The sequence below is a fragment of the Serinus canaria genome, chromosome 7 (genome assembly GCF_022539315.1).
Source record: "Serinus canaria isolate serCan28SL12 chromosome 7, serCan2020, whole genome shotgun sequence".
Taxonomy (NCBI): domain Eukaryota; kingdom Metazoa; phylum Chordata; class Aves; order Passeriformes; family Fringillidae; genus Serinus; species Serinus canaria.
The window spans coordinates 6,283,899-6,307,170 of record NC_066321.1 but is presented as its reverse complement, the minus strand read 5'-3'; the positions used below and the strand labels follow the sequence as shown (position 1 = coordinate 6,307,170).

Genomic DNA, 23,272 nt, shown 5'->3' with positions numbered 1-23,272 from the left:
GACCCTCTGACTGTTCCTTTGTAGATGCCACCCTGTTACTGTACCCCCAGCCAGTACCCGCACTCCAGCCAGCAGTACCGCCCTGTTTCTGTCCATTACAGCACGCAGCAGAGCCAGGCCCTGCCCCAGCCTGGCCAGCAGACAGGTTTGTTCAACTCTTTCAGCATTTCATTAGAGCATTTGGGGTGGTTTCTCTCCTGCTTTTTCATTTTAAACTTACTTTGCTATAAAATTTCAAATAGAGTAGAGGATCAAATGTAAAATACAAATTGTAGCTAACCTAAGGTGGAAAAATTTCAGGCAGTTGTGCATGAAACTTGGGATTCAAGCCATTCCTTTGAGTGGCTCATGCTGTAACTTTAATTACAGGGTTTTTAAATGTAAAAGTTAATAATTTAAAATATTTGTAACTTAATAACTAATAACTTGATTAACTTGCAAAGTAAGATAAATTAGTACCTTTAAATGATGTGACCTTAAAGAGATGTACCTTAACTGAAAGTTCTAAGCTAAAGATCCTAATCTTGAATGCTGTGGCATGAAAGAGTGCTGTGCAGAAGATGTTGGTGATACTGTTTTACTCTTTCTGTCCTATGATTAAAGGTATCAGGGTATTGGATGGAATGTATACTGTGGTTACCTATTTTAGTAAAGACTTTTCAGCTGACTTACCCTTCTATGAATGTTAGCGAGCTTCATTTCCATCTCCTTCCTTTCTTCTTGTCTTTTTTTTTTCCCTTTACTGAGGTAGGCTACCATTATTCTCACAATCTGTACTTCTAAATACTGTTATGACTTCCTCAATAAGATTTGTATTCCTGAAACAAATTTGCTTCTCATTAATATCTTGACTCATGGTCAAAACTTTCAGAAGTAACTAGTGATGTTTGAAGGCAGAGATCCTTAAAGACCAGATTTTTATACCAGCTCCCAGTTGAATACGTAACATCCTTCTGAGTTTCCTTCAAGAGGGTCTTTTTAATTCCTTCCCCTGCTCCCTCTATGTGTTGCTCTACAGAAACAGGATGGAAGATCAACTTTTACAAAAATTGACTGGATTTATTTGTGTCCTGTGAAGCAGCATGAAAGAGGGATAGCTCTTCTTCTGCACTTCTTCTAGGAAGTGCTCCAATGGTAGCAACACTTGATGGAGTTATTCAGGGTTCAGTTCACAAAGATTTTTTTCAAAGGAAAATAAATTACTTGGTTTTGCAACTTGTGTTATCCACTGGTGTTAGAGATGTGTTACCCAACCGTATTACACAACCTGCTTTCCTTCCTCAGAATTTTTAATACCTAGACTACTTAATAGCAAAAAGTCTGAGGCTCAAGGGGGATTACTTCCCAGGGTGTGGGGACACCCTGTGTGAGAAGCACACAAAGTCCCCAAATCAGAGAGCTCAGTGTACCTTTGTACCCAAACAAACCAGTCTGAATTGGAAAGCATGGGGTGATAAGGTGCAAAGGGATGAACTGGTTGCTATTAGGTAAGTTCCTTTCCTGTATGTTTTTAGCTCTTTAACTGGATTTCACTGCCTGTGGGTGAAAAGTGTCAGCAGATAAACTCCCTCTCTGTCCTGGAAGAAATAAAATAAGCAAGCTGTGCAGACAGATGCTCTACTGCTTTGATCATGTGCCTTGTACCTGCACTCTGACATCAAGGGATCCTGTTTAGGTAGTATGGGGATGGTCCACCCAATAATTCTGTTCAGTGTTGGGTTACTTGGTGTTTACCAGCACTAATGAGAGAAATAAGGATCTTACCAGAAACTGAATAATTAGTGTTTAACTGAAAATTTCCAAACTGCTCTCCAGCTATTGCTGGTTCTCTTTTAATGCTTTATAGGCAAATTTGAATCAGCATTTTAGAAACTGATGGTTCCATGTCTTGTTATGTGTTCTGGAAATACCTTGTAAGATGGTGTATTTGAGAATTCTCTCCCTTGTAATTTATTTTAAACCATTGATATTTGTATTAATTGAACACAAAGCTGCACCTGAAGTGGTTGATTCTTAGCAATGTGTGGTTTTGAGCCAAAGACACCACATTACTTGGCTCATACAGCAAAGTGGCTGGGCAAAAATGAGAGTTACAAATCTTGCATTACATAAAAGCCATGGGGGTTGTTCATCTCAGGAAGTGGTTACTAACTATGGAATAACTTTGCAAACACAAATTCAGATAAAAGATGGCAGCTTCCGAGAGCATGGCAACTGCAGCCACTTCTGGTCTAATGTTGAGGAGTGGCCTGACTTTGTTGATGAGCTGTTGGATTCGGGGCCGTAACACTGTCTGAGAGGTTTACATTTCTCACAGTGAACCGGTCTCTTTTTCAGCTGCTTCCTGGCTTCCTTTTTAAAGGGGTTTCAGGTGAAATATTTTGGGGGGTTCACTTTTAATAACACTGCTTTTGTTGCCCAAAAGATGTTGGGAGAAGAAAACTCTCCTTAAGAAAAAAATAATTTCCAATTGCCATGTTAATGTGAGCCCAGTTACCATGAGACCTAACTACAGGTTGTTTAAAAATCCAGTCTGAACTACAGTTCCTGTAAGAACATCAGCTGCAGTTCAACTGGCTTCTGCTTCACAAGCCAGGGATAAAACTGCACCAGTTGCAACAGTAGCTGTAGCTGTAATAGTCAAAACCAAGCTCATCAACTCCCAGCTCGTTAACTGAGTGCTTGTACTTGCTTTTCTGTTCTTCAATAAACACTGTTTCTCACTCCTAATGCATTATTCAAAAAATGTATTTCTACATTCTGTGAGTTAACTTTTCTTATCTTAACTGTGATTTCTTTTGAATTATGTAAATATTAAGAAACCTGCTCCTATTTTTATGTCCAGTTTCAGAGTATTTCTGTATAATGGGGCAATCTGCTGTGGCAGGTGTGGGGTTTGTGCTGAGTGCTGCATTTCTGTCAGCCCACTCTATGCAGAGGTGAAACTGCAGCTAAAAATAGAGCATTCTTTGGAACGCTCTGGGGAACCTTCGTGGCAGCCAGTTTGTATTGTTCCAGTTCCCTCTGCTTGCAGAATTGATTGTATCTGTCTCTGCAAGTGCCAGAAAAGGCTGCAGAGCTACTCACGGATCCATTGCAATTTCTGGGACATGAGGGGTTCAGGCTGCAGGTGCACTGTCACAGCACAACTTCCCATTCTGCTGCTTTTTAGGGGCCATAGACCCCTTTACAACAAAGTATGTTAAAGCATTTTCTATATTACAGATATGAAGGGCATTTTGTGCACAGTTCAAACTTAAGCTATTAAAAAATTCTAAGTACTAATCCTACTTCAAGCATGTATTGTTCTGAAGTTTTGTCTAGTCCTCTGAAAATATTTATAGTGTTGTGTGTTTCTAATGAATAGCTGTCTTGGTTTTAACAAACTGAATCTTCTCCCCTTTAATTTTCTGAAGCAATATTTGATAATATTAACAGTCTTTGTTTGGTGTTCATTGTTGCAATTTCTATAGAGAGCCTGCTGAGGCTGTTAGTGCACAATGTTCATTGTACTGGTGGACAAAATCAATGAGCATCGGAGGGTGCTGCTCACAAAAAGGTGTTTTATGTTAACTGGATTACTTTCAGAATAGACTGAGCCTTTTTTTAGCACAGTATAAAGAAAACCCAAGGGAGTTTTTGCAGCTAAATTTGATCTATTATAGTTCCTTGCCAAGGTAGGGAGCATGGGGAATGTCAAGGTCAGTGGGCTGTGGATGTGTCCAACTCAAACACACACTCTTCTTGCCGTCAGTGCATCTTGACAAGCCCAGTTTTGTTATTCTGGAGGGATAACTGGCTTTGTCTCAGAAACACTGACTGTGTTGGGGTTTTGCTGATGTGGTAAGTAGTGCACACCTGTATGATGGAACATGAGAGAAAAAGAACTTGTGTTCTGCATGTGTTTGGATCATGGTAGCAGTTACCTGTGAAATGCTTTTTAAAAAAAGAGGAAAGGTTTAGGTTGGACTTTATAAATGCACAAATTTCCTGTTTGGCATTCATGCTTGGGGTGTTTTGGTTTGGGTTTTGGGGTGGGGTAGGGTGGGTTTTTTTAGGCAATTTTTGAAAGATAGGAGAGGATACCAGTTTAAACAATAATAAATTGTTTTAGAGACGCTACAGAGGGGTAAATATGAAAATCTTTCTTTGTGTCCCTAAGATAACTTTGAATATAAAACATCTTCCACTCTGTACCAACATGGCTTGAACTTGGAAGATTTTTCTCAGTCCCCAGTTGGTTTTAGCATTACAGATTTCAGAAGAAATTGCCCCTTTGGAAAGGATTTGCACACAGGCCTTATGCAAATTTTTCTGAAGTCTGATTTAGTTTTAAATTGCAGTCAAGATGCTCTGACCCCTGGGGCACCTGAGGTCCAAGCTGAATTTTGCATATGTAGAATTTTCAAACCGAAGTACCAGGAATGGCCTTGTTGACAATACCAGACAATGAATTGGGTTTGATCCTGTCTAGCATGCTTTGTTCAAGTGCTTCCAGCTTTCACCTGTCAAATCAAGGTGTTAATGCATGTAAGCCAGAGTGTAAATGAATAGTGCACGCATGTGGGAGCAGCATTGCAAACAGTACGGATAATACCTTATGCTGAATCCAAATGAGTAAATCTATTAATTTTAATGTTGGCTTCTTTTTATATGCATGATAAGTTCAACTGTTGTGAAGCTGCCAGATTAAACAAGCCATTGGAAAATGCTACACACGTATTTTTGAATAGGTAACTATGCTTAAAATGTGTTCATTATTTCAAAGTAAGATTTAAATATATAATTTCAGGTTACCAGATTTTGCCCAACCAGCAGCAAAACTACCAGGGTTTAGTTGGAGTTCAGCAGTCTCAGAATCAAAATCTAGTCAGTGGCCAACACAACAACATTGGGAATCAAATTCAAGGTGTGATTGTTCCATATCCCTCAGTGCCATCTTATCAGGTGGGTATTGTATTCATAACTTTCCAATGACTCTTCTGTGGATTTGAGTGTTGGGGTTTTCTTTAAGTCCTTTGCTTTATGGTAGAAATGGTAGAAAGCTGCAAGCAGGTGCCAAAGGTGACTCTGGGGACAGAAGCTAAAGATACAAACCCACAACTGAAGTGAGAAGAAACAAGAACTTGTCACAAGTACACAAGTTCTAGTGCTGTTGAAAGCCAAGTGCTGCATCAGTTGCGGTTCAGAGGGTGGGGAAGAAAAGCTTGGAAGGTTTCCTTCCCACCAGCCCACTTTCTATTGTATAGAAAATAGCTTGTTAATTCATGGAGTCCATTGGAGGCAACATTTCCATTTGGGAGGAAGAAGATTTAAAGATATTTTTTTTTTTAGTATGGTGTTATTTTAGCTGCTGTTACCACTCTTATTCTGGTTTTAGAGAATTCCAGGAGATCTTTCAGTTTCTGGGGTTATTTTTAAATTCTTATATCAACTGGATGATGGTCAAGAGGCAGAAACATTGCAGGAGAAAATCTTTCTGTGCGGCCCATTGCAGGTTTCGGTGCCTCAAGGTTCCCAAGCAGTGCCCCAGCAGACATATCAGCAGCCTGTTATAATTCCCAGCCAGTCCAGCCAAGGACTGCCCGCCACAGGAATGCCAGTCTACTACAGTGTCATTCCATCAGGTCAACAGAACAATCTAAGGTAAGTTTAACTGATACTTGATTTCTCAGCAGCAGGGCTTAGTGGCTTTGTAAGAACTGACAGGATCTGGTTTTAGTACTATTAATATTAAACTATTATTTTAAAAGCAGACTTACATTCTGTTTATTTTTTGCTTTTATGCAGTTAAGTGAAACAAGCAGTACTGCTTTACTGTGACATACTTGTTGGACTGGAAAACATTGTCTCCATAGCACTTTCAGCAATACTTTACTGCAGTTCCACCTCTTAAATTTTCTGCATTCCATTTCTTACCCATGAGACACCACTGTGCTCAGCAGTTCAATCTTTCTGCAGTAATATTTAAGATGACTATCCATATTCACTGGTTTTGACAAAGATAACATGTAGAGGAAAAAATAATTTGAGTCCCAGAAAAAGACTGACTTCTTTTTTGGAACTTTGCATGGAAAAGGTTTAGCTTACTTTGTATTGTAGATGAGGCCTGCTGGCACCAAGCTGGGTGTGAAACAAGTGTAGAAACTTGGCTTTTGTTTGATAAATAACCTTTTATCTTCTCTTTTTTTACCTACCTGGGTAGCAGCAGATTGGTTTGCATGTACAGCCCTCCCTGAATATACATCTGTGTCCCCAAAGCAGTTATTTGAGAACAGATAGGCAAGTACCTAGGAGAATTCATTAGGATTCATGCTTCTTACAAATTTTTCTTTCTCAAGTTTTTTTGAACTTACAAATGTGCAGCATTTAAAAATACCTGGGAGCTTTTAAACAAGCAGCAATACGTTTGAAGCTTGTTCATCCTTTTCAGAGTGCAGACCTCAGTTGTATTTGTGTCATCGCCGCATGGTTTCGTCTACTTAAATCTGGATTCCTGTTCTTTGTATCTGAAGGTTTTTTAATCCTTTTCTGTTTTATATTTGAGATTTAGTGAAGTCACAGGTAGGCATAATTCCAGACTTTTCTTGAATTAAGTTTGGTTGCTTGATCTTTTGTGTAATTTAGAATGTCCCTCTCATTTATTAGGAATTTAGAGCAAACTAGCAACCAAAGACAGCATTTGCTTTCATCAGAATAGTTATGCTGCAGCACTTGAACAAGGAAAGCAGAGTGCTGTTCTGCAGGAGCTGAGTGTCAAGCCTTCAGGTCACTGCTGAAAACCAGAATCAGCAGGCAGATCAGAAGCTGTGTGAAAGCATCTGTGTTAGTTTTCACTTGGTTTTTCTGCTTTAATGGAAGGGAGTCTTTAAATTAAAATTATATAAGTGACCTATGGGACAAAGGATGGAACAAACTTTTGACAACGTAGGTAAAAATAGTAGGTCCAAGAGGATTAAACATACTTTTTTTTTTTTCCCCACAATTTGAAGGAATTGTTTTATTCTCAGAATGGCTATCTATTAGTACAGGATTCTATAGGCACTGATCTGATTATGGTCCACCAACCTGATATTCTGGCTGAGCAATAGAATCTAACTATGTCTGTTATCTGGTTTTCCCTGATTATCTGGCATAAATAAACTTTTAAAGTTATCCTTTTCCTACATTTTGTAAACAGCTGAATGGTTATTTATCCCCCGGAGTCCAGTTCCATCACCCACCCTCCTTTGGAAAAGCCATCTCCTCTCTGGGCTATGTCAGTGGGCCCTGCGGCAGAGCTGTCTTTGCTGTGCTGCCCCAGCTGCCCAGGGCCAGCCCCCAGCTGAGAGACTGCATCCCAAATCCTCCTGGCAGGGGCTGTGGGGATCTCGTAACCAAGACCTAATTCTGCTGCAGTGAGCAAGATAATAACAAATTTTTGATGATGATGATGATGCATGTCTTTATGCTGATATAGAGCTGTGACACAAAAATAGAATATCAAACTAGGTGAATTAATATAGTTTCTCAGTGTAGGCAGGGCATGTGTTTTTGCTAAGGAAGAGGTGGGAAGCTTCAGTCTTCTGAAGAATGAATGAATTCGGGGTAGGTGGGAATATTACTGGTTTAAAATTAACAAAAGCTCAGTGATTTTTGCACTACATGTACACAGCAGATGCAGAAGTCGTGATTAAATAAGTGCAGCATAAATGCCGTCAGTCATGTTCTTTTTTTGTTATTACAGTTCATCTGTAGGATATTTGCAGCCTCCTGGATCAGAGCAGATACAGTTTCCTAGAACATCATCACCATGCAACTCACAGCAGCTTCAAGGACAGCAGTGTGCAGGTTGGGAGAACAAAGTTTTTTTTTGATAAGCTTAAAAAATGTGTAGCTATTATTATGCTGGGTGATAGGATATTTGCTATTAAGGGTTTGATTTAGAATTAACTGCTGTATTCTCTTTCCTCTTTTGTTCCATTTTTGAATTTATTTTCCATTTTTAATCCATATGCAGATTAATTTGAAATCTCAGGGTTTTTTATCTTTGAAATGCCTCAAGTTACTTTCTTAAAATCCAATACCATACATCATAATACCTTGCATGTCTACAGGTGAGTTAAGCCAGACATGGGAACCATACACTGGCAGCAGAATCACTTCCATCCTTCTCTGAATAGCCAGATGGGTCTGAAAACTTTGAGATTTGGGTCTCTGTTTGACAGAAGGAGTGAGGTACATTTTGGAAGCAGCATACTTAGCTCTTCTACTCAAGAACCATTCTAGATTTCAGTTAACAGAGTTGGAGCTGTGATTTTCTTAGGTGGTCTTGAGAAGAGTTTGAAAACTGTGCATTGTGGGGTAGCTTTTTGACCTGCTGGAAAGCTGAAAGAACTTCAAAGCTGTGTGGGGTGTTTTGTTTCTATGGCAGCCTTATTTACTGCTTTTACTTTCATAGTTTATAGCAACCATTCAAGTCAGAAGCCATCACCTCCTACATTATTGCCACCTTCATCCAAGTCAAAGCCACAGGCTGCTTCCATTGTGCACTACAGCATAGTGTCTCCACCCTCATCATGTAAAAGCTCACCCACTGGTCTTTCCATCATGCAGCCAAAAAAAGGTATATTTTATTGGGATTTTCATCTAAGCCATTCTGTCCAGAACATGCTGTGAATTTGCAGATTGGTTTCATGGCTAACTGCTAGAACAACTGCAACTTGAGTACCATCTCTGATTTTTTTTTTTTTTTTAATTCTTCATCTGTACTGCTATTACTGTACCTTTTAAAATGATTAATTGGATTTAAAGTGAAACAGTGGCTCATGGGGCAACCTGGAGGCTGCCCTCAGCAGGTAAATGTTACTCAGCAGAAACATTTAAGTCAGGTTCAGAAGGTTTTGATCTACAAAATACTTGGGTCCTTTTTAGAAGGTGTGTAAACAGAAGCCTCAATGTGTTTGAAAGCAGTGCTGACATTGATCTTGTCAATCCCTGAAACCTTTATAAATGTCAATATCCAAACACTTAAAACTCTGAAGGTCCAACCATAAAATTGATTATGAACTGGTCAGGAAAATAAGAGCACTAGGGTTGCCAAACAAGAGATTACAGAACAACCCTGTGACCACAGTGGCACGGTCTTTATTTACTATTAGGGAATTTGACACATTAGAGGCTTGCTTGGTAAAAAAGGGATAATCTCAAATTCTGCCATCTCAGTATTTTGCAAGCAAGCACTAGATTAAACAACTCCGGATCAATGACCTAGATTCTGCTACAGATATGGTGTTTTTTACATTTATCTTTACAGTGTTTTTTGAACCTGTTTATTAGTAAACAGATAACATGCAGTTAAGTGTCAAGATAGCTGGATCAGCAGTTCATGGGCAGGCTTGGCTTGGTTTCCATTTTGCTTCAAGTTTGTTTGGCTTTAATTCTGGAAGATTGTCGTTTCAGAATGTCTAAAGGGAGCCTTGCGCTAGTTTGTTTTTCTGCCCTCCTATCCTGGAAGTGCTGGTTTTGTGCAGTTTTGATGGCTTGGTTCAAACCTGTAAACTGGAAGTTCAGGGAGTTTCAGGAAGGAGGAAGCCCTCTATGGGGGAACAAATTCTGGGGAATAAATCAAAACTTGTGCTTTTCAGCAAGTGAAGACATTGAGATGCTGAATGAAGGCCTCTGAGGTAGGGCCAATGAGCAGGTCCACAGACAAGCAGCAGAGTTGTGTTACAGGGGACCAGACTGTAAAGCTGGGGAGGCTTTGGAGGATTTCTGGGTTTCCCTTCTCATGGGATTTGACAGGTCATAAAGTGTCTGCAAACGGACTTATGCACTGTGTGACACTTCATTGTGTCAGTATACTTGGCTAGGAAAAAAATTCCATTTATTTTCATTGCCTGAAATGCTGGGGAATTAGAACCAAAAGAAAAAACATGATTTTCTGAATGCATAAAGTTTTGTTTTGCAGTTTAAATTGCATTTTAGATTGACACTCTTTTAGAGATGGTACTATAGATGTTTCTGAAAGACAAACATGTTTTTGTTGGGTGTTCGTTCTCACAGACCAGAGATAAGTTAGAAAGAGTATGCTGGAGTGTTAGAGTGAAATACTGTATATAAACCAGTAAGCCATAAATTATTATAATTTATAAAATATATAAATATATGCATACAATATTAAAATGAAACCCATTTTTGTGTGCTAGACGTAGTGTGTATATAGGTGTTTGGTATATCTCAGGTTTACTTATAGGGACTAGAAAAGTTTATGGCTTTACCAGTGGAAAACTTTGTTATTCTGATTATGTAGCAGTTATAAACACAGTTGTATTTTATTCTGCTGTGCAACAAAATGGAAATATTCACAATGTGGCTCTTGCAGGGACTCCTTAATTTATATCTAAAGCTGACCTGATGCTTCAATTGCAATCTGTAACACCTGGGTAAAACTTCTTGCCATTAAAAAGAAAGTACAGATGTGAAAACATTGTTAATTCAGTTAGCCTTTTAATAAATATTTCTAAATACAATATACAAAAGCTAGTGTAGTTTTAATGTTATGTGTTTCTTATTCTGCATTGTTTGGTTTGGTTTTTGAAGAAGTCTTCCTTTTTGTGGAGCCCAGAGGTAGTGAAAACAGTAGCCCATTATAAAAAACACCAGATGAATGCATTTTATAATCTGTATCTTGATCCTATGACGTTGCAGTAAATTTAGAAGACTGCAGAATCCTGCTTTCTGGATGATTAAATGATGTTTAAAGTGTGTGTTTTAATCATGGCTTCTGAGATATGTTGTAAAAAGTGGGTAGAGCAGAGACGGAAATTGCAACCAACCATTTACACATAAAAAGGGCATTATATAAATTACTTGGGGCAGAGGGGGGAGATGGTTTGTCTCTTGGGCAGCCTCTCCTTACAGCTCCTGGTGTGAAACCCTGTGCAACAGTGCTGAATGTTGAGGTGTTCTTCCCTGGCTCTGGAGTTTTTGTGGCTACCACAGGACCCAAGTGGGACAAGGTGTGGGGGATCAGTTTGCAGTATCTGCCCAGAAAAGCATTCCAGGGAGAACTTGTAAGTGAGGGTAAGCCTGCCTAGACTAAAGGCTGATCCCAGGACTTTCTGACATATGCCATTGTACCAGAGAAAACATTTTGAGTCTGCACTGCTGTACACTATGTAAAGCTATAAACTTCTATCTTTCAATGAAGCATATTTTCACTTAATATTACGTTCTGCAACACAGTGCAGTGATAGAAACTGCAGTGAATGTTGAATACTGTCAACTACTAATAAATAGAGTGATTTCTTTCAAAAATATTCTCAGCAGTGAGTTTCAGTGGCTCCACTATCTCTTTTTCTGGGAAGCCCTCTCTAAGTTAGCTATGCAGGTGTAGGTGAGAGTGGAAATGTAATTGTACAGAAGATACTGCTCCAGTTTTCTAGAATCAGCAGCTCCTTTAGCCAAACAGGGTCCGTATGTCATTCCGCCTTTTCCCGGCGCCTTCCCGGTGGCGCTGTGCGGGCCGTGCTGACGGTGCCCGTGGCTCCCTCCCTGTGTTGCAGCCGTAGCGCCGCCGCCCGCCGGGGGGGTGGTGATGATGCAGCTCAACGTGCCCGGCAGCGCCGCGCCGCGGAACCCGTCACCGCCGCAGAGGAAAGCCGGCAAGTACTACTGTGAGCACCCCCGCGGGCACAAGGCCACGGAACTCAGCACTTTAGACGGTGCTGCTCAGGTAGGAGGTGCTGCTTTGCTTCTCCAGCATGATTTGAAATATGCATCAATTCTGCCTTTTTTTAAATGTTCTTTTTTGGGGAATAAAAATCTTGCTCTGATTATACTTAATCGAACTATTTTAACTTTTTGAAATCTTTGAAGGCTGTGGGTGCTGTTCAGCTTGTTCAAGTAGTGCTTTTTGAAACACTAAAGTGTTGTTTATTCCAGCTGCAGCATAGTCCTCAACTGGGCAGCCCTGCCACCTCACCGGCCCAATCACCAGCACCAGCCCAGCTGTCAAACATGAAGAACATCCGTCCCACACTGACACCTCTTTCTATCGTGTCCCAGTTTTCTAGACCTTTTGTCCCTGGACAAGGTATATTTTAACTAAAATGTGTGTGTGTGATTTCTATTTGAATGTTTGAAAACACAAGTTATATGAGGATTTTCTGATGAGTTGTGGCTCACTGTAGTAGTATTTGCTGTTGAAGCAGAATCACCAAAATTATTCACTTAAACATCATTTAAAAATTCACCTTATCACTCTGCACTGATACTGTCCCCCATATCTTCAAAGGCTTCTCAACTCCTCATTAATGTGTTTCTCTAGCACACTGGCTTTCTCATATTGTGGCATTTCCCATTTCAGCATTGAAAATATTTATAAAATGTTTGCTAGAATTTAGCTTCAAGTCTTAACCAGAAATCATGAGTTGATAATGCACTGAATTGCACCACTGCCTAAGCATGTATTTTTCATTCCTCTGGAGAACAACAAGCATGATAGGATGAAGCCTTTAGCCAGGACTGTACCTCAGTTAGGATTTCAGATAGGACCTACCCAAGGACACAAAAAAAAAATATCCTTGTAGAGGAATTTCAATCTTCTGCTGCCATGTCAACAGAAAATTGGGAGTTTTCACTGAGTTGGGATAGTTGATAATACAATGATATAAACCCCTTTTTTCAGTGAGCAAAAGTGTCCTGCTAAAATTCCCAAACTCAAAATGAACAGGTCTGTTTTACAGAAAGATTTACTTTAAAGCAAAACTTACAGAAAATTCTGTGTGTCTCTCTTATTGATAAAGAGAACCTTATTTTCTTGTCTTTGTCTTATTTGTTGCATAATCTTTGTCATTGCTTTGTATTCTGGTGTTGTAAAAATTCCAGGTGGGCTGTTTGAAGCACACCTCTTAACTCCCTTAATCTGCTGTGATTACTGAAAACTTCTAGTGCAATGTCTTTGCGCATCCTTGCAACAAATAGGAGTATGAAATGGACCTGGCTCTAATCAGGGCTATAACCATGAAATGACTAAATTAGCATGCTGAGAGGAGCTTTAGACTTATTAAACTCATTTTGAAATGAAAGGACTTATCTAAGACTGCAGTGAATAAAAACTTTGAGTGTAATCCCTAAATACCAGCAAGTTTGTACCTTTTCACCTTGGGATCAGGACATGGTTGATACTGATTGAGTCAGGACAGCTCTGAGTTTGTTAGCCCAGCCAGACACTCAGTTTTGTGCACAGCAGTTCTGCTTTCTCTTCTGTGTAACATTTTCAGTGTGAGAGGGACTTGGAGGACATTTTCCTGTAACAGAAAAACCCTTCTAATTACCTTTTTCTTTAAGGAGATGCCAGATACCCATTGCTTGGCCAACCCCTGCAATACAATCCATCTTTGTTACGTGGACAAGTAACAAACCAACAGGTATTAAAAGAGAACAATCTCATGAAGCAATGAAAATAAAAACAATTCTAGACTACCATTACAACCACCTAGAATAGGGGAATGTGTTACTGCACTTGGAGAGTAATTGAGTGGAAGGTGCTTGCTTTGCCAAAGTTTTATTCCATGTCATTACTCCCCATTGTTCTTGTTTGTTGTATTAAAAAGTGAGAAACATTTATCTGAACTATGGCTTTGGGTTTTAAGTAATTCACTAGCTAATTCAAAAATCTAAAGGGGACCCTTTGCTAAAACTATTTTCCTTTATTCAAGTAACCATTTCTAAAAAAAAAAAAAAATACATGTGGTAATTTTTAAACAGAGTGGGTTTGTTCCTTTTAAGAAAAACAAACCCAAAATATTGGTGTTAGCAAAGTTGAAAAGTATTTGCCTCTATTTAATTTTTGGGACACACAGACCCCCCCTGCCTCTACCTTTCTCAGTTCCACCCAATGCCAGCTAGAGAATGTGATGGCTGGGGCAGGGGCATGTTCTTCCAGGATGATTTAAGGTGTTTTTTTTTTTCTCCCCATCATTGCCTCCCTTTCTTCTGTAGTGAAGAACTCAATGTGCCTGGCTGTAGGATTATCAAACTCAGTAACTAAAATTGCATGTGAAGATCTTCTCTGTCCCGTGGTAGTGCAGGTTATTTTCCAGATATTGCTCTGCACTGCTTGTCACTGAGCTGACTAGAAAGTTCAAGGTACCTGGTGGATTGTCATTGAAGTACCCTCTTTATGTCAATCTTTCCAGTGTCAGCCTGGAAACAGACATGGAAACAGGGGAAAGAAACCAGCAAAGAAGGCTGCTTCAGCAGATCTTGGTGCAGGAGAACCAGGTATGGAATTGCTGACTGACACAGTCCTCCAGAAAAATGAATTATGGTGATGGGCTGGGAATGTACAAGAAAAGCACAGGTGAGAAGGGCCAGAGCGAAGAGAAACCGGACAGAAATGGACATGGCAAACACTGGAAACATAAGGATGGAGAGAGGGGAAAAGGGAAGTTAAATGGGAAAAGTGTAGTTTTGAAGGCTGGAGAAAAGACCAGAGAAGTTCAGGATAGGAGAGTACTAAAAGAAAGAGTAAGTAAGTCAGTTTACTGGGCCTAAGTTCTGTGATATTGTTACATTAAATATTAACTATACACACCTCTGCTTCCTTTTACTGGCCTAACAAGTGAAACCAGACAAAAACCACAAATTAGTTGTGCTGTTTGGTTTGTTTTGGTTTTAGTTTTTCCCATTCTAGTATATTTAAGCACATGGATGTGGGAGACATACTAGGAGACTGATTTATAGATTAGCTCATTGGAATTGGTAAAGATGTCATCTTTTATGATGAAAATTAAATAAAATCTGGTGGCATCTATCTTAATTAATACCTCTAGAGAATTACTGCCCCCTGCTGTCAACTCTTCACAGAAAGTTACAGAAAAATCAGTGCTTCTAACAATTAAATGGAAAGGATTTTTTTTTTGAGGTAAAACAGACTAGTTTTTTTGGCATGGTGACGTGTGAAGCGTTACCAGACAAGGCCAGTGAGATGAGAGTGAGTTCTGAAACCTGCTGCAAAATGAGTTGTTGATGATTTTATTATTTTCCCCTCTTTGTTCTGAGAACCCTCTTTTTCTATTTACACACTTGTACAAGTAAGCAGATTGTCGTTATAGGCAGTGCTAAATGTGAGACCAAAAGCTCTCTAGAATATCAGGAAGGCAAATGCTGTGAATTTGGTATCAGCCAACTGGAGATACAAACATGAAATAAGTAATTTTTCATTTAGGATGTTGTATCAGTAAGTGCAATAACCGATTTAGATTCATTGTTTCTCTTCTTTCAGTTGTGGGGAAAGTTCTAGAAATTACTGAGCTGCCAGAAGGCATAACTCGTATGGAAGCAGAGAAACTCTTTGGAGAACTGTTGAAAGTGGGTGCCAAGATCCGGTGGCTGAGGGATTCCCAGTGCCTGCAGCAGCAGCAGCAGCAGCAGCGGCGGTTCTGCGGGGACGGCGGCGGGGGCCCGGAGCCCGCGCGCGCCGGGGACTTGGCCTCCACCTACACGGTCCTGGCCACCTTCCCCAGCATGGCGGCCGCGCAGAGCGCGCTCAAGAGACAGAGCAGCGGCGCGGTGAGCAAGTTCCGCCTGAGAACCAGCAAGAAGCACTACGACTTCCACGTCCTGGAGAGGGCCAGCTCGCAGTAGCAGTCGCACCGCTGGACACTCGGCCTTTACTACTTCCACGTCCTCCCTCCTCGATTGGTTTGATGTCATGGGGTTTCTGTTCTCTTCATAGAGACTCCTGGGATGTTTTGTCACATGACATTTGCCATTGAAGAATAAATAACCCAGTGAATCCAGCAAGATGAAGAAAAAAATTTACAGAGTTACTCCCAGACAATAGCAAGGAATCATCTTTGCGACAGGCGGCTTTCCGTAAGGAATGCTGCTGAAATGCCCCCTACTTTTATAGTAGTTTTGTTTTATATTTTTGAAATCTTGTATCAGATCCAAAGTTCTATTGTACAGCAGATGTTCATAAAAATCCATATGCAGATTTGTATTTTATAATCCCTTTTCACAGCCAGCACACAGCAGTCCATTCCAAGGCAGGAACCTGAGGATTGGTGGAGGGGAAAAGAGAACCATTCTCAAGGAATTATATTCATTTTCTAGCAAACTACCCAAGATCTTCAAGTTAACCTGTTCTTTGCCCCTTGTGTGTTTTTTCTTTTTTTTTTCTTTTTTTTTCCTCTTTGTTTCCCTCTTTTTTTTCTTTTTCTTCTTTTTCTGTTTTTCTTAAGAAAATAAGAGTATCATTTTAGCAAATAACTCCTTAGGTGGTCCTTGTCTTTTGCAATATATTCAAACAATGTCAAAAGAAATTACAAGTTTGTACCCTTGAAGAATTTACTTCTGATCCAGCAAGTTTAATAATTACTAGAAGGGGATTATGAATAGGTTACAAAGAATGTTCACTGAATCACATTTTAATATTTCTTTTTAACGAAAGTGTGAAGAAACTTTATGTATCTTCATACAAGTGACAAAATGTTTGCACTTTAATTGTGTTCCCACCAGTATGGGTCTCTTTCTCTTCCTTTTCACGCTAAGATAATTGTGTTTGGTAAGTGCTGGAAACCTTTTTAATAGTTTAAGTTTTCATCATTTGCAGATGCTCACTGGACATTAAAAGATTCATTGCACATAAATGAAACAAAACTTTTTCAACTTGTGTAATTTGCAAGTCTGTACAATGTGTGCTGATGCAAGCCTTTTTCAGTTCAAAAGAATAAATGTTTACAAACACAAACTTTTTCAGTGCACTTGTTTAAGCTTCTAGGAGTCTTCTGAAACTTGGATGAGCTCGTATTAATGGCTGGAATCCTTTCAAATGTGAGAAAATAACTAAAACCCACAAATATTAGAACCTCTTAAAAAAACACTTGCTGTTCCTCCTCTGACATTTGTGTTATCCAGCCCTTCATAATATTTAAATGTTTCTCTGTGTAAGTAAAAAAGAGAAAATAGTCAGATGCTGTAATGGACTGCTCCTGATTTTTTATTTTTAGCTCAGGAACTGATTTGCTGTCTAGACAAGCAACTACTTGGTCACTTCATAAGGCTATCATTTTGTTCATTTGTGACTTCTGAAAGAGGAAACTCAAGGTAAACTTTTTGTTTGAAAACATTTTACAGGGGGTAAAGGTGAAGAATTAAGGTGCCTAATCCAGCATTAATTTGCAACGTTTATACAAATTATTCTATCCCTGAACACCCAAACGGTGATGAAATACTTGGAGGAAAACTTAGAAAACTGACTTGTCTAGGAATAATGTAGCCTAATGAATTAGTTTTGTGGGACTGGATTCTGTGAAATGCTGAAGCAACAGGTATTTAGTAAAGGTCAACTTGGATGCTCCATAAAACAAAGGGGAGGATGTTCACCTTCAAGTCTCCAGATAAAAGACAAATCTACTCATTCCAGTCTGCTTTTCTAAAAGGATGGTACTTGGCATTCAAACTGTGCTTGACTGAGGATGTATTTCTTGCTGCTCCTTGGGCTGGACTGCTGCAGTTAACTGCACCCAAAGCCCCAGTTTATCAATTACCCCCTCCTCTAAACAGCACAGACAGCATGACAACTGCCTGCATTCTGTCACTGCCTCTTGCTGATTGCCATGCTAGTTTAGGATTATGGTTTAATCCTGTAAAAGTAGCTAAGAGATTAAAGGGCTGTAGGGACAGGTGTCTCAGCCCAGCAAGGCCGCTGCCTCCCATCATTAACTCAATGCATAACAAGATTCTTCCAAGATGAAGAAGGGTAGGCAGTAGCTGAGAGCTTCCATCTGTTTCTGAAAGACCCCAGCACTAAATCTGTATCAAATCAAACCCTTTCCCAAGGATATTGCATGGCTTGCTGCATTTCATAATAAACAGAGAATAAAAGGTAATGTGAGGTAAACATGGAGAATGCAGCCGAAACAACAGGAAGGGAGGGATACACTGGTTAGGAATGAGGCACAGAAAATATTTAATTTTTATCAAAGAAGTTATAAACTTGAATGCAAGTTGCCCTAGAATAAAAGGTTAAAACATATAAGAAGCCAGTTGCAGTCTACTCCAGAAGCTGACCCTTTCCAGTTAGGTTTGCCGTCCTTTCCGAGTATGTTTTACTCTGGGTTAAACAGGGATGGTTACGTTGTTTTATCTGGATGTGTTGATATGAGCCCCAGAGGGACAATTCACAGGACTTTGGCACTGCCAGAGGTTTCTGATGTCTACAGTGGGCAAAGTATTAAAATATTTCCACTTCACAGTTGTGTTTATTCCTGGGTTTGTGCTATTTCATACTTTCTCTAGTTAGCAAACAGGATTCAAACTCATCCAACCAAGACACTTTATAGCTTCCTGGCCTTTATACCCTTCTGCCCCTTTTGGTTCCTTAAACCACATAAGCTCAGGCACTATGTGCAAAACCCCTGGAACTGCATTTGTTCCACAGATTTGGATCACAGTCTTGAAAGCAAATAAAAGCACTTTATGCATGTAATAGATGCATGTAAAACGCATTCTCATGTTCCAAACAAATTTTTTAGTACTCCAGTGTATTTGAGCTTCCCCTCATTTACCATTAAAGCTATTTTTAAAGCAAATAGTGGCAAAAGGAATTAAGTGGGGACTTCCATTGCAACAATAGAATATGTTTTGTCTTATTGAGAGCATGTCAACTTTAGGGAAAAGCATTGGAAGAATAAGCAGAAAAATTGAACAAATGCAGCTCTTACCTACTCCACTAAAAGCTACTCTTTCTTGATTTTAATTTTTAATTAACACACTTATAGTGTAAAATTCCTCCCTGAACTGTGAACATTTCATATAATGTCTGATATTACAGTCAAAAAAGCTAATTAAAATGTTAGTATACAACTTTAAGCCCCATACTTTGAGGGCTCCCCAAACCACATGGACCTGATGCTGGAATTGGGTGGCTCATTCCAGCACACCCTAAAACATCCTCACAGCCTGCATGTGCCAGCCAGGCTGTGGCTGCTATATTTTGGTAAGGCAGGGTTGATAGGGAACAAGTATCTTGCATCTTCCCTGACATTCCTCCCTGAGCAAATGTCACCTGTTCTAATATGAAATGTTTTCCTTTCACTCACATACACTTTGAAAAATGACATGAAAAGGAGCAGAATATCTATGAAGATAGAAACCATGTGCTGTGGTGTACACAGGCTGTAGAGCTTGGCTGTCTCCACCTGCAACCACCCCCAACCCTTTTGTAGGACATGTGATGATTGAAGATCCGGGTGGTACAGGGCAGCTGTTTGCAGATGGGGTTTTATCAAAGCACCAGAAGAACTGTGTAGCTCCATGAATCCAATAAGGTACCTGGGTACACAACATGCCTTTCACAGGGAGAAGGTTTTACCTATTTCCTATCTTCTTGGAAGCTAGTTCCCTCTCAAGGAATGAATAGTTGTATTCTCATCCTATGACACTCATTTGTGCCTTAAAGCTTCACACTTGACTTGTCTGTTGTTTTGAGTTAACCTTGTACTAGCTTGGATGTCTGGGAGTCAAAATTACAACTTTCTATAAATACTATTTAGCTCCATGATATATTTTTTTTACATAAAATTGATGCAGGCTTCAAGTTCCTGTATTCAGCCCTGAAGCAAAGAATGTTTAGATGAAGCTTTGGAGAAAACTGACCAAAACAGTTACAGGTCATGAAAAATTATTGTAGCTAGAATTTTTATATATTTCTAACTATTAAAGAGATTATTTCAATGCCTTCAATGTTTCTACAGGCTGGTTTTCATGAAGGTTGATGAAGGTCTTTTCATGAAGGTCTTCTCTATGCCCTATTCACATTTAAAACATTTTGGGTATTTTGGCTTTTGATGTAAGTATAAAATTTAAGTGCACAATGTTAATGTGACTTCATCTTGGAAGCTTCATTTCTTGGGTGTAGAACTCTTAAAAGGGCCTGATTTCCAGAACAGTCTGAAAATTAAGTCCCTGTAAGTTATCTTATTCTGGAACCTAAGAGCAAAGTCTCCACCCACATCCAAAACCTTCAGTGTAAATTAGGCTGCCTCTTTGATTACTTGAAAATGTGTGCAATTATATTCTTACCACGACATGTATGAGCCTCGTCTTACTTCAGTGTCTGCCTTGTGTCCTCAGGCTCGCAGGGCCAGGGTTTGGCCTTGACTCAGTTCAGCAGCCTCACTGCAAGGTTTGGTTTTTATCCTCCTTACAACTATGTGATGTTCCACGATGCCTGTCAAAATCTGTTGGGTTGAAAGTGGAACTTGCTGAAGACCTGATTAAGCATTAAAATTTGGTCCAGGACACATACACTTCAGTGTCTGCTGCTATTTTTTTCCTTTTCCAGTCTCACTGGTAAAGCTCATGCACTGAGTCATTATAGGGGATGCTTGCAGCTGTAATGGACTGTGCCTGCACTTGGGAAGAGAAACCCGAATGTCAGATGAGCCTGGTGCTGTAAACCAAAGAGCTGTAGAGGACAACCTGTGTGTCACTGGCAGCTGTATGCTTTTAAAACTGGAATAAGTTACAAAAATAAACTCTGTGGATAATGCTGTGGATAATGCTTAACAGTGAGGTTTATTCCTAATTCAGCTCCTGTGTCCCAGTTAAGTGGGAATCTGAATTAGCTGGGGATTGATGATGATCCACGGTGCTGACAGCAGTAGAATGTTTCAGACCCAGGTGAGCAGAGGTTGAAGGCACGCTCGACACTGGCTGGGCATGGACTGACTCCAACACCAAGGGATCTGTTATACTTGATCTCCCAAAATTATTTGGCAGTTTAAAAAGAATATTTACAAGCAATATTGCACATGATACTTCAATTACAGTGGCCTCAGTTTGAGTCTGAGAGGGAGACGCTGGCATTCTTTTTTCTCATATCCTAAATTTGCCCTAGTTGTAGGGTTAATTAGCTGTGCCCTTCTTTGGTTTTCCAATGTAGTTAATAAGAAACATCATTATTAAGTGTGCCCTGATAGTCTACCACACTGATTTATACAATCTGGGAAATACACCAGACCTTGACCCCACAGTTGCTCAAATTTTCTGACTTTTTACTTGGCTTAAACTGATAACTTTGTTAATTAACTGCTGATTTAGGGTGAAGCAACAGTGCAATTTAAAATAGGAATTCCCAATAAAGATAACTTTCCATTCTGATCCAGATTGATGTGTTTTGGTTTTGGGGAGAAAAAATTATTCTTTTAGAATGCAAGTTACTTCCTTGCATTGTTTTCCGTGCCAATAACTGAAAGCACACAAGACATCCCAATTCATGGAACAGAATCCCAGGTAATGCTCCAGCTGTCAAATTCTTTTTTCTCAATAAAATTTTCTACTTACTAGTTAGTTATCCTGTCTTTTTCTAGGCCTACAAACTGCAGACCTCTGTTGTTTCCAGACACACCTGTGCTAAAGACTCTCAGATGAACATCAAAGGCATATCCAACAAGTCAGTGACCTTAGAGTTGGAGACTTCCACTTACAGTAGTTATTAGAGAATGGAATATAAATAGTTCCTGAGGATGTAATAGATTGTACACCTTCACATAAATGACATGTCCAGTCAATAGTAAGCCCATTTTTTGCTTCCTTGCTTCAAGTGTTTATCAAAGAGTTTCAAAATCATACTTGCAAAACAATTTTCAAAACACATAGTGTTCAACATTTTACTCGCCTGTCTTGTGAAATTTGGCTTCCAACTTAGGGTTCCAAATCAGATGCAGTAAAAGCAAACTACAGTTGCTGGAAATGCCAAGAGAATCAGTGCAATGTATCCAAATTTATTAGAGAATTGATACACCTTACAACCTAACCTCTTCCTCCCATGCTACACATGCAGTTGTGTAACAGAGATGGTTTTTTGTTCATCTCCAAAAACAAATTCAGTTTGATACTATCCAATCTTTGGCATTGCCCTTAAATCGGTTTTGTATCATAAAGAAAGGACATACACAAATATACAATTTTTTTTCAAAGTCCATCTCAGAAACATGTTCTGATGGTATTTCTTTAAGAAACTTGCAGAGGCATGACACACATGCAAGCCTAACCAGTGAGGATTACTGTGACACAATTTCCACACGCTGCATCTCGGGTGAGGTAAAAGAGACTCTGTACACTGTTGTCAACACTGATTTGCTTCTTTTTCACTGGAAGTCTGAAGGATTTTTTAGATGTTATTTTCCAGTTACACAAGGTACAACAGTGAAAGACTGAGAGACTGTGGTTTTTGGCCTTTCAATATTTGAGTACCTGCCTCAGCAAGTTACCCAGTACACACAATCACAGTCCTAACGGTGTTTTAGAAAAGCTCAAGAGCAGTGTTCTGTCCAAAATACTATTATCAGAGCACTTGACATCAACTGTCCTGTCCCACTTGCTGTGAAACGTCTACCAAGGAGTCCTCCTGCCTTGCGGGCTGTGCTGTGCCAGTCCCTCACAAAGCCTGGGAGCACGGAGAATGTCCTGGCTTCACCTCCTGCCTCTTGTGGAAGATCTCTGCACAGCATATCTATTTTTGTTCTATTTAACATGGATTTCTGTCATTTCCTCCATCACTTTTCCCCCTGTCACACCTTTGCCTCCTCCAGGGTGGGTGCTGGGGCAGGGATGGCTGTGACCATCAGTCCTCCAGCCCCAAGTGCAGGAGGTGCCCCTTTTTTTGGCAGCTACCTCACAGAATCATGGAATTGTCAAGCTTGGAAGGAGCTCTGGATATCACCCTGTCCAGCCCCCTGCCAAGGCAGGGTCACCTGGAGCAGTGACACAGGAACATGTCCATATGCATTTGGAAAGTCTTCAGAGAGGGCGACTCCACACCCTCCCCATTCTAACTCCAATGTAAAGCTTTTCCTCACGCTGAGGTGAAATTCCTTGTATTTTAGTCTATGTCTATTGCTCCTCATCCTGTCATGGGGCACAACTGAAGAGCCTGGCACCGTCCTCTTGGTACCTGACTTTGAGACACTTATATTCTATTTGAGGTATTTATTCTGCATTACAGAATCACACAGTCAACTGGTTTAGAAAAGACCTCTGAGATCATCGAGTTCAAACTGACCAAACACCACGTCAACCATGGCACCGAGAGCCACATCCAGCTTTTCTTTGAAGACCGAGAGGAACCATGACTCCACCACCTCCCTGGGCAGCCTGTTCCAATGCCTAGACATCCCTTCTGAGAAGAGATTTTTCCTGATGTACAACCTAAAGCTGCCCTGGAGCAGCTTAAGGCGATGGCTCTGTCCCTGGTTCCGTGGGAGAAGAGCCCGAC

General features: G+C 40.0%; 1 protein-coding gene across 8 annotated transcripts in view; it reads left to right on the top strand.

The window, feature by feature from the left end:
* R3HDM1 (R3H domain containing 1) overlaps positions 1 to 17,360 on the top strand; it is a 79,692-nt gene extending 62,332 nt beyond the window's left edge. For 2 of the 8 annotated variants that reach the window (XM_050976892.1, XM_050976891.1), the window contains 10 exons: positions 25 to 145; positions 4,793 to 4,947; positions 5,498 to 5,646; positions 7,727 to 7,830; positions 8,441 to 8,605; positions 11,547 to 11,716; positions 11,926 to 12,076; positions 13,333 to 13,412; positions 14,184 to 14,268; positions 15,272 to 17,351. In XM_050976892.1, coding sequence (XP_050832849.1) covers positions 25 to 145; positions 4,793 to 4,947; positions 5,498 to 5,646; positions 7,727 to 7,830; positions 8,441 to 8,605; positions 11,547 to 11,716; positions 11,926 to 12,076; positions 13,333 to 13,412; positions 14,184 to 14,268; positions 15,272 to 15,633 — 1,542 coding nt within the window. In that variant the 3' untranslated portion in view covers positions 15,634 to 17,351. Of the gene's footprint in view, positions 1 to 24; positions 146 to 4,792; positions 4,948 to 5,497; positions 5,647 to 7,726; positions 7,831 to 8,440; positions 8,606 to 11,546; positions 11,717 to 11,925; positions 12,077 to 13,332; positions 13,413 to 14,183; positions 14,269 to 15,271 lie in introns of all 8 variants that reach the window. The other 6 variants (XM_050976894.1, XM_050976893.1, XM_050976887.1 and 3 more) reach the window with 6 other exon arrangements.
* The last annotated feature ends 5,912 nt before the right edge of the window (positions 17,361 to 23,272 follow it).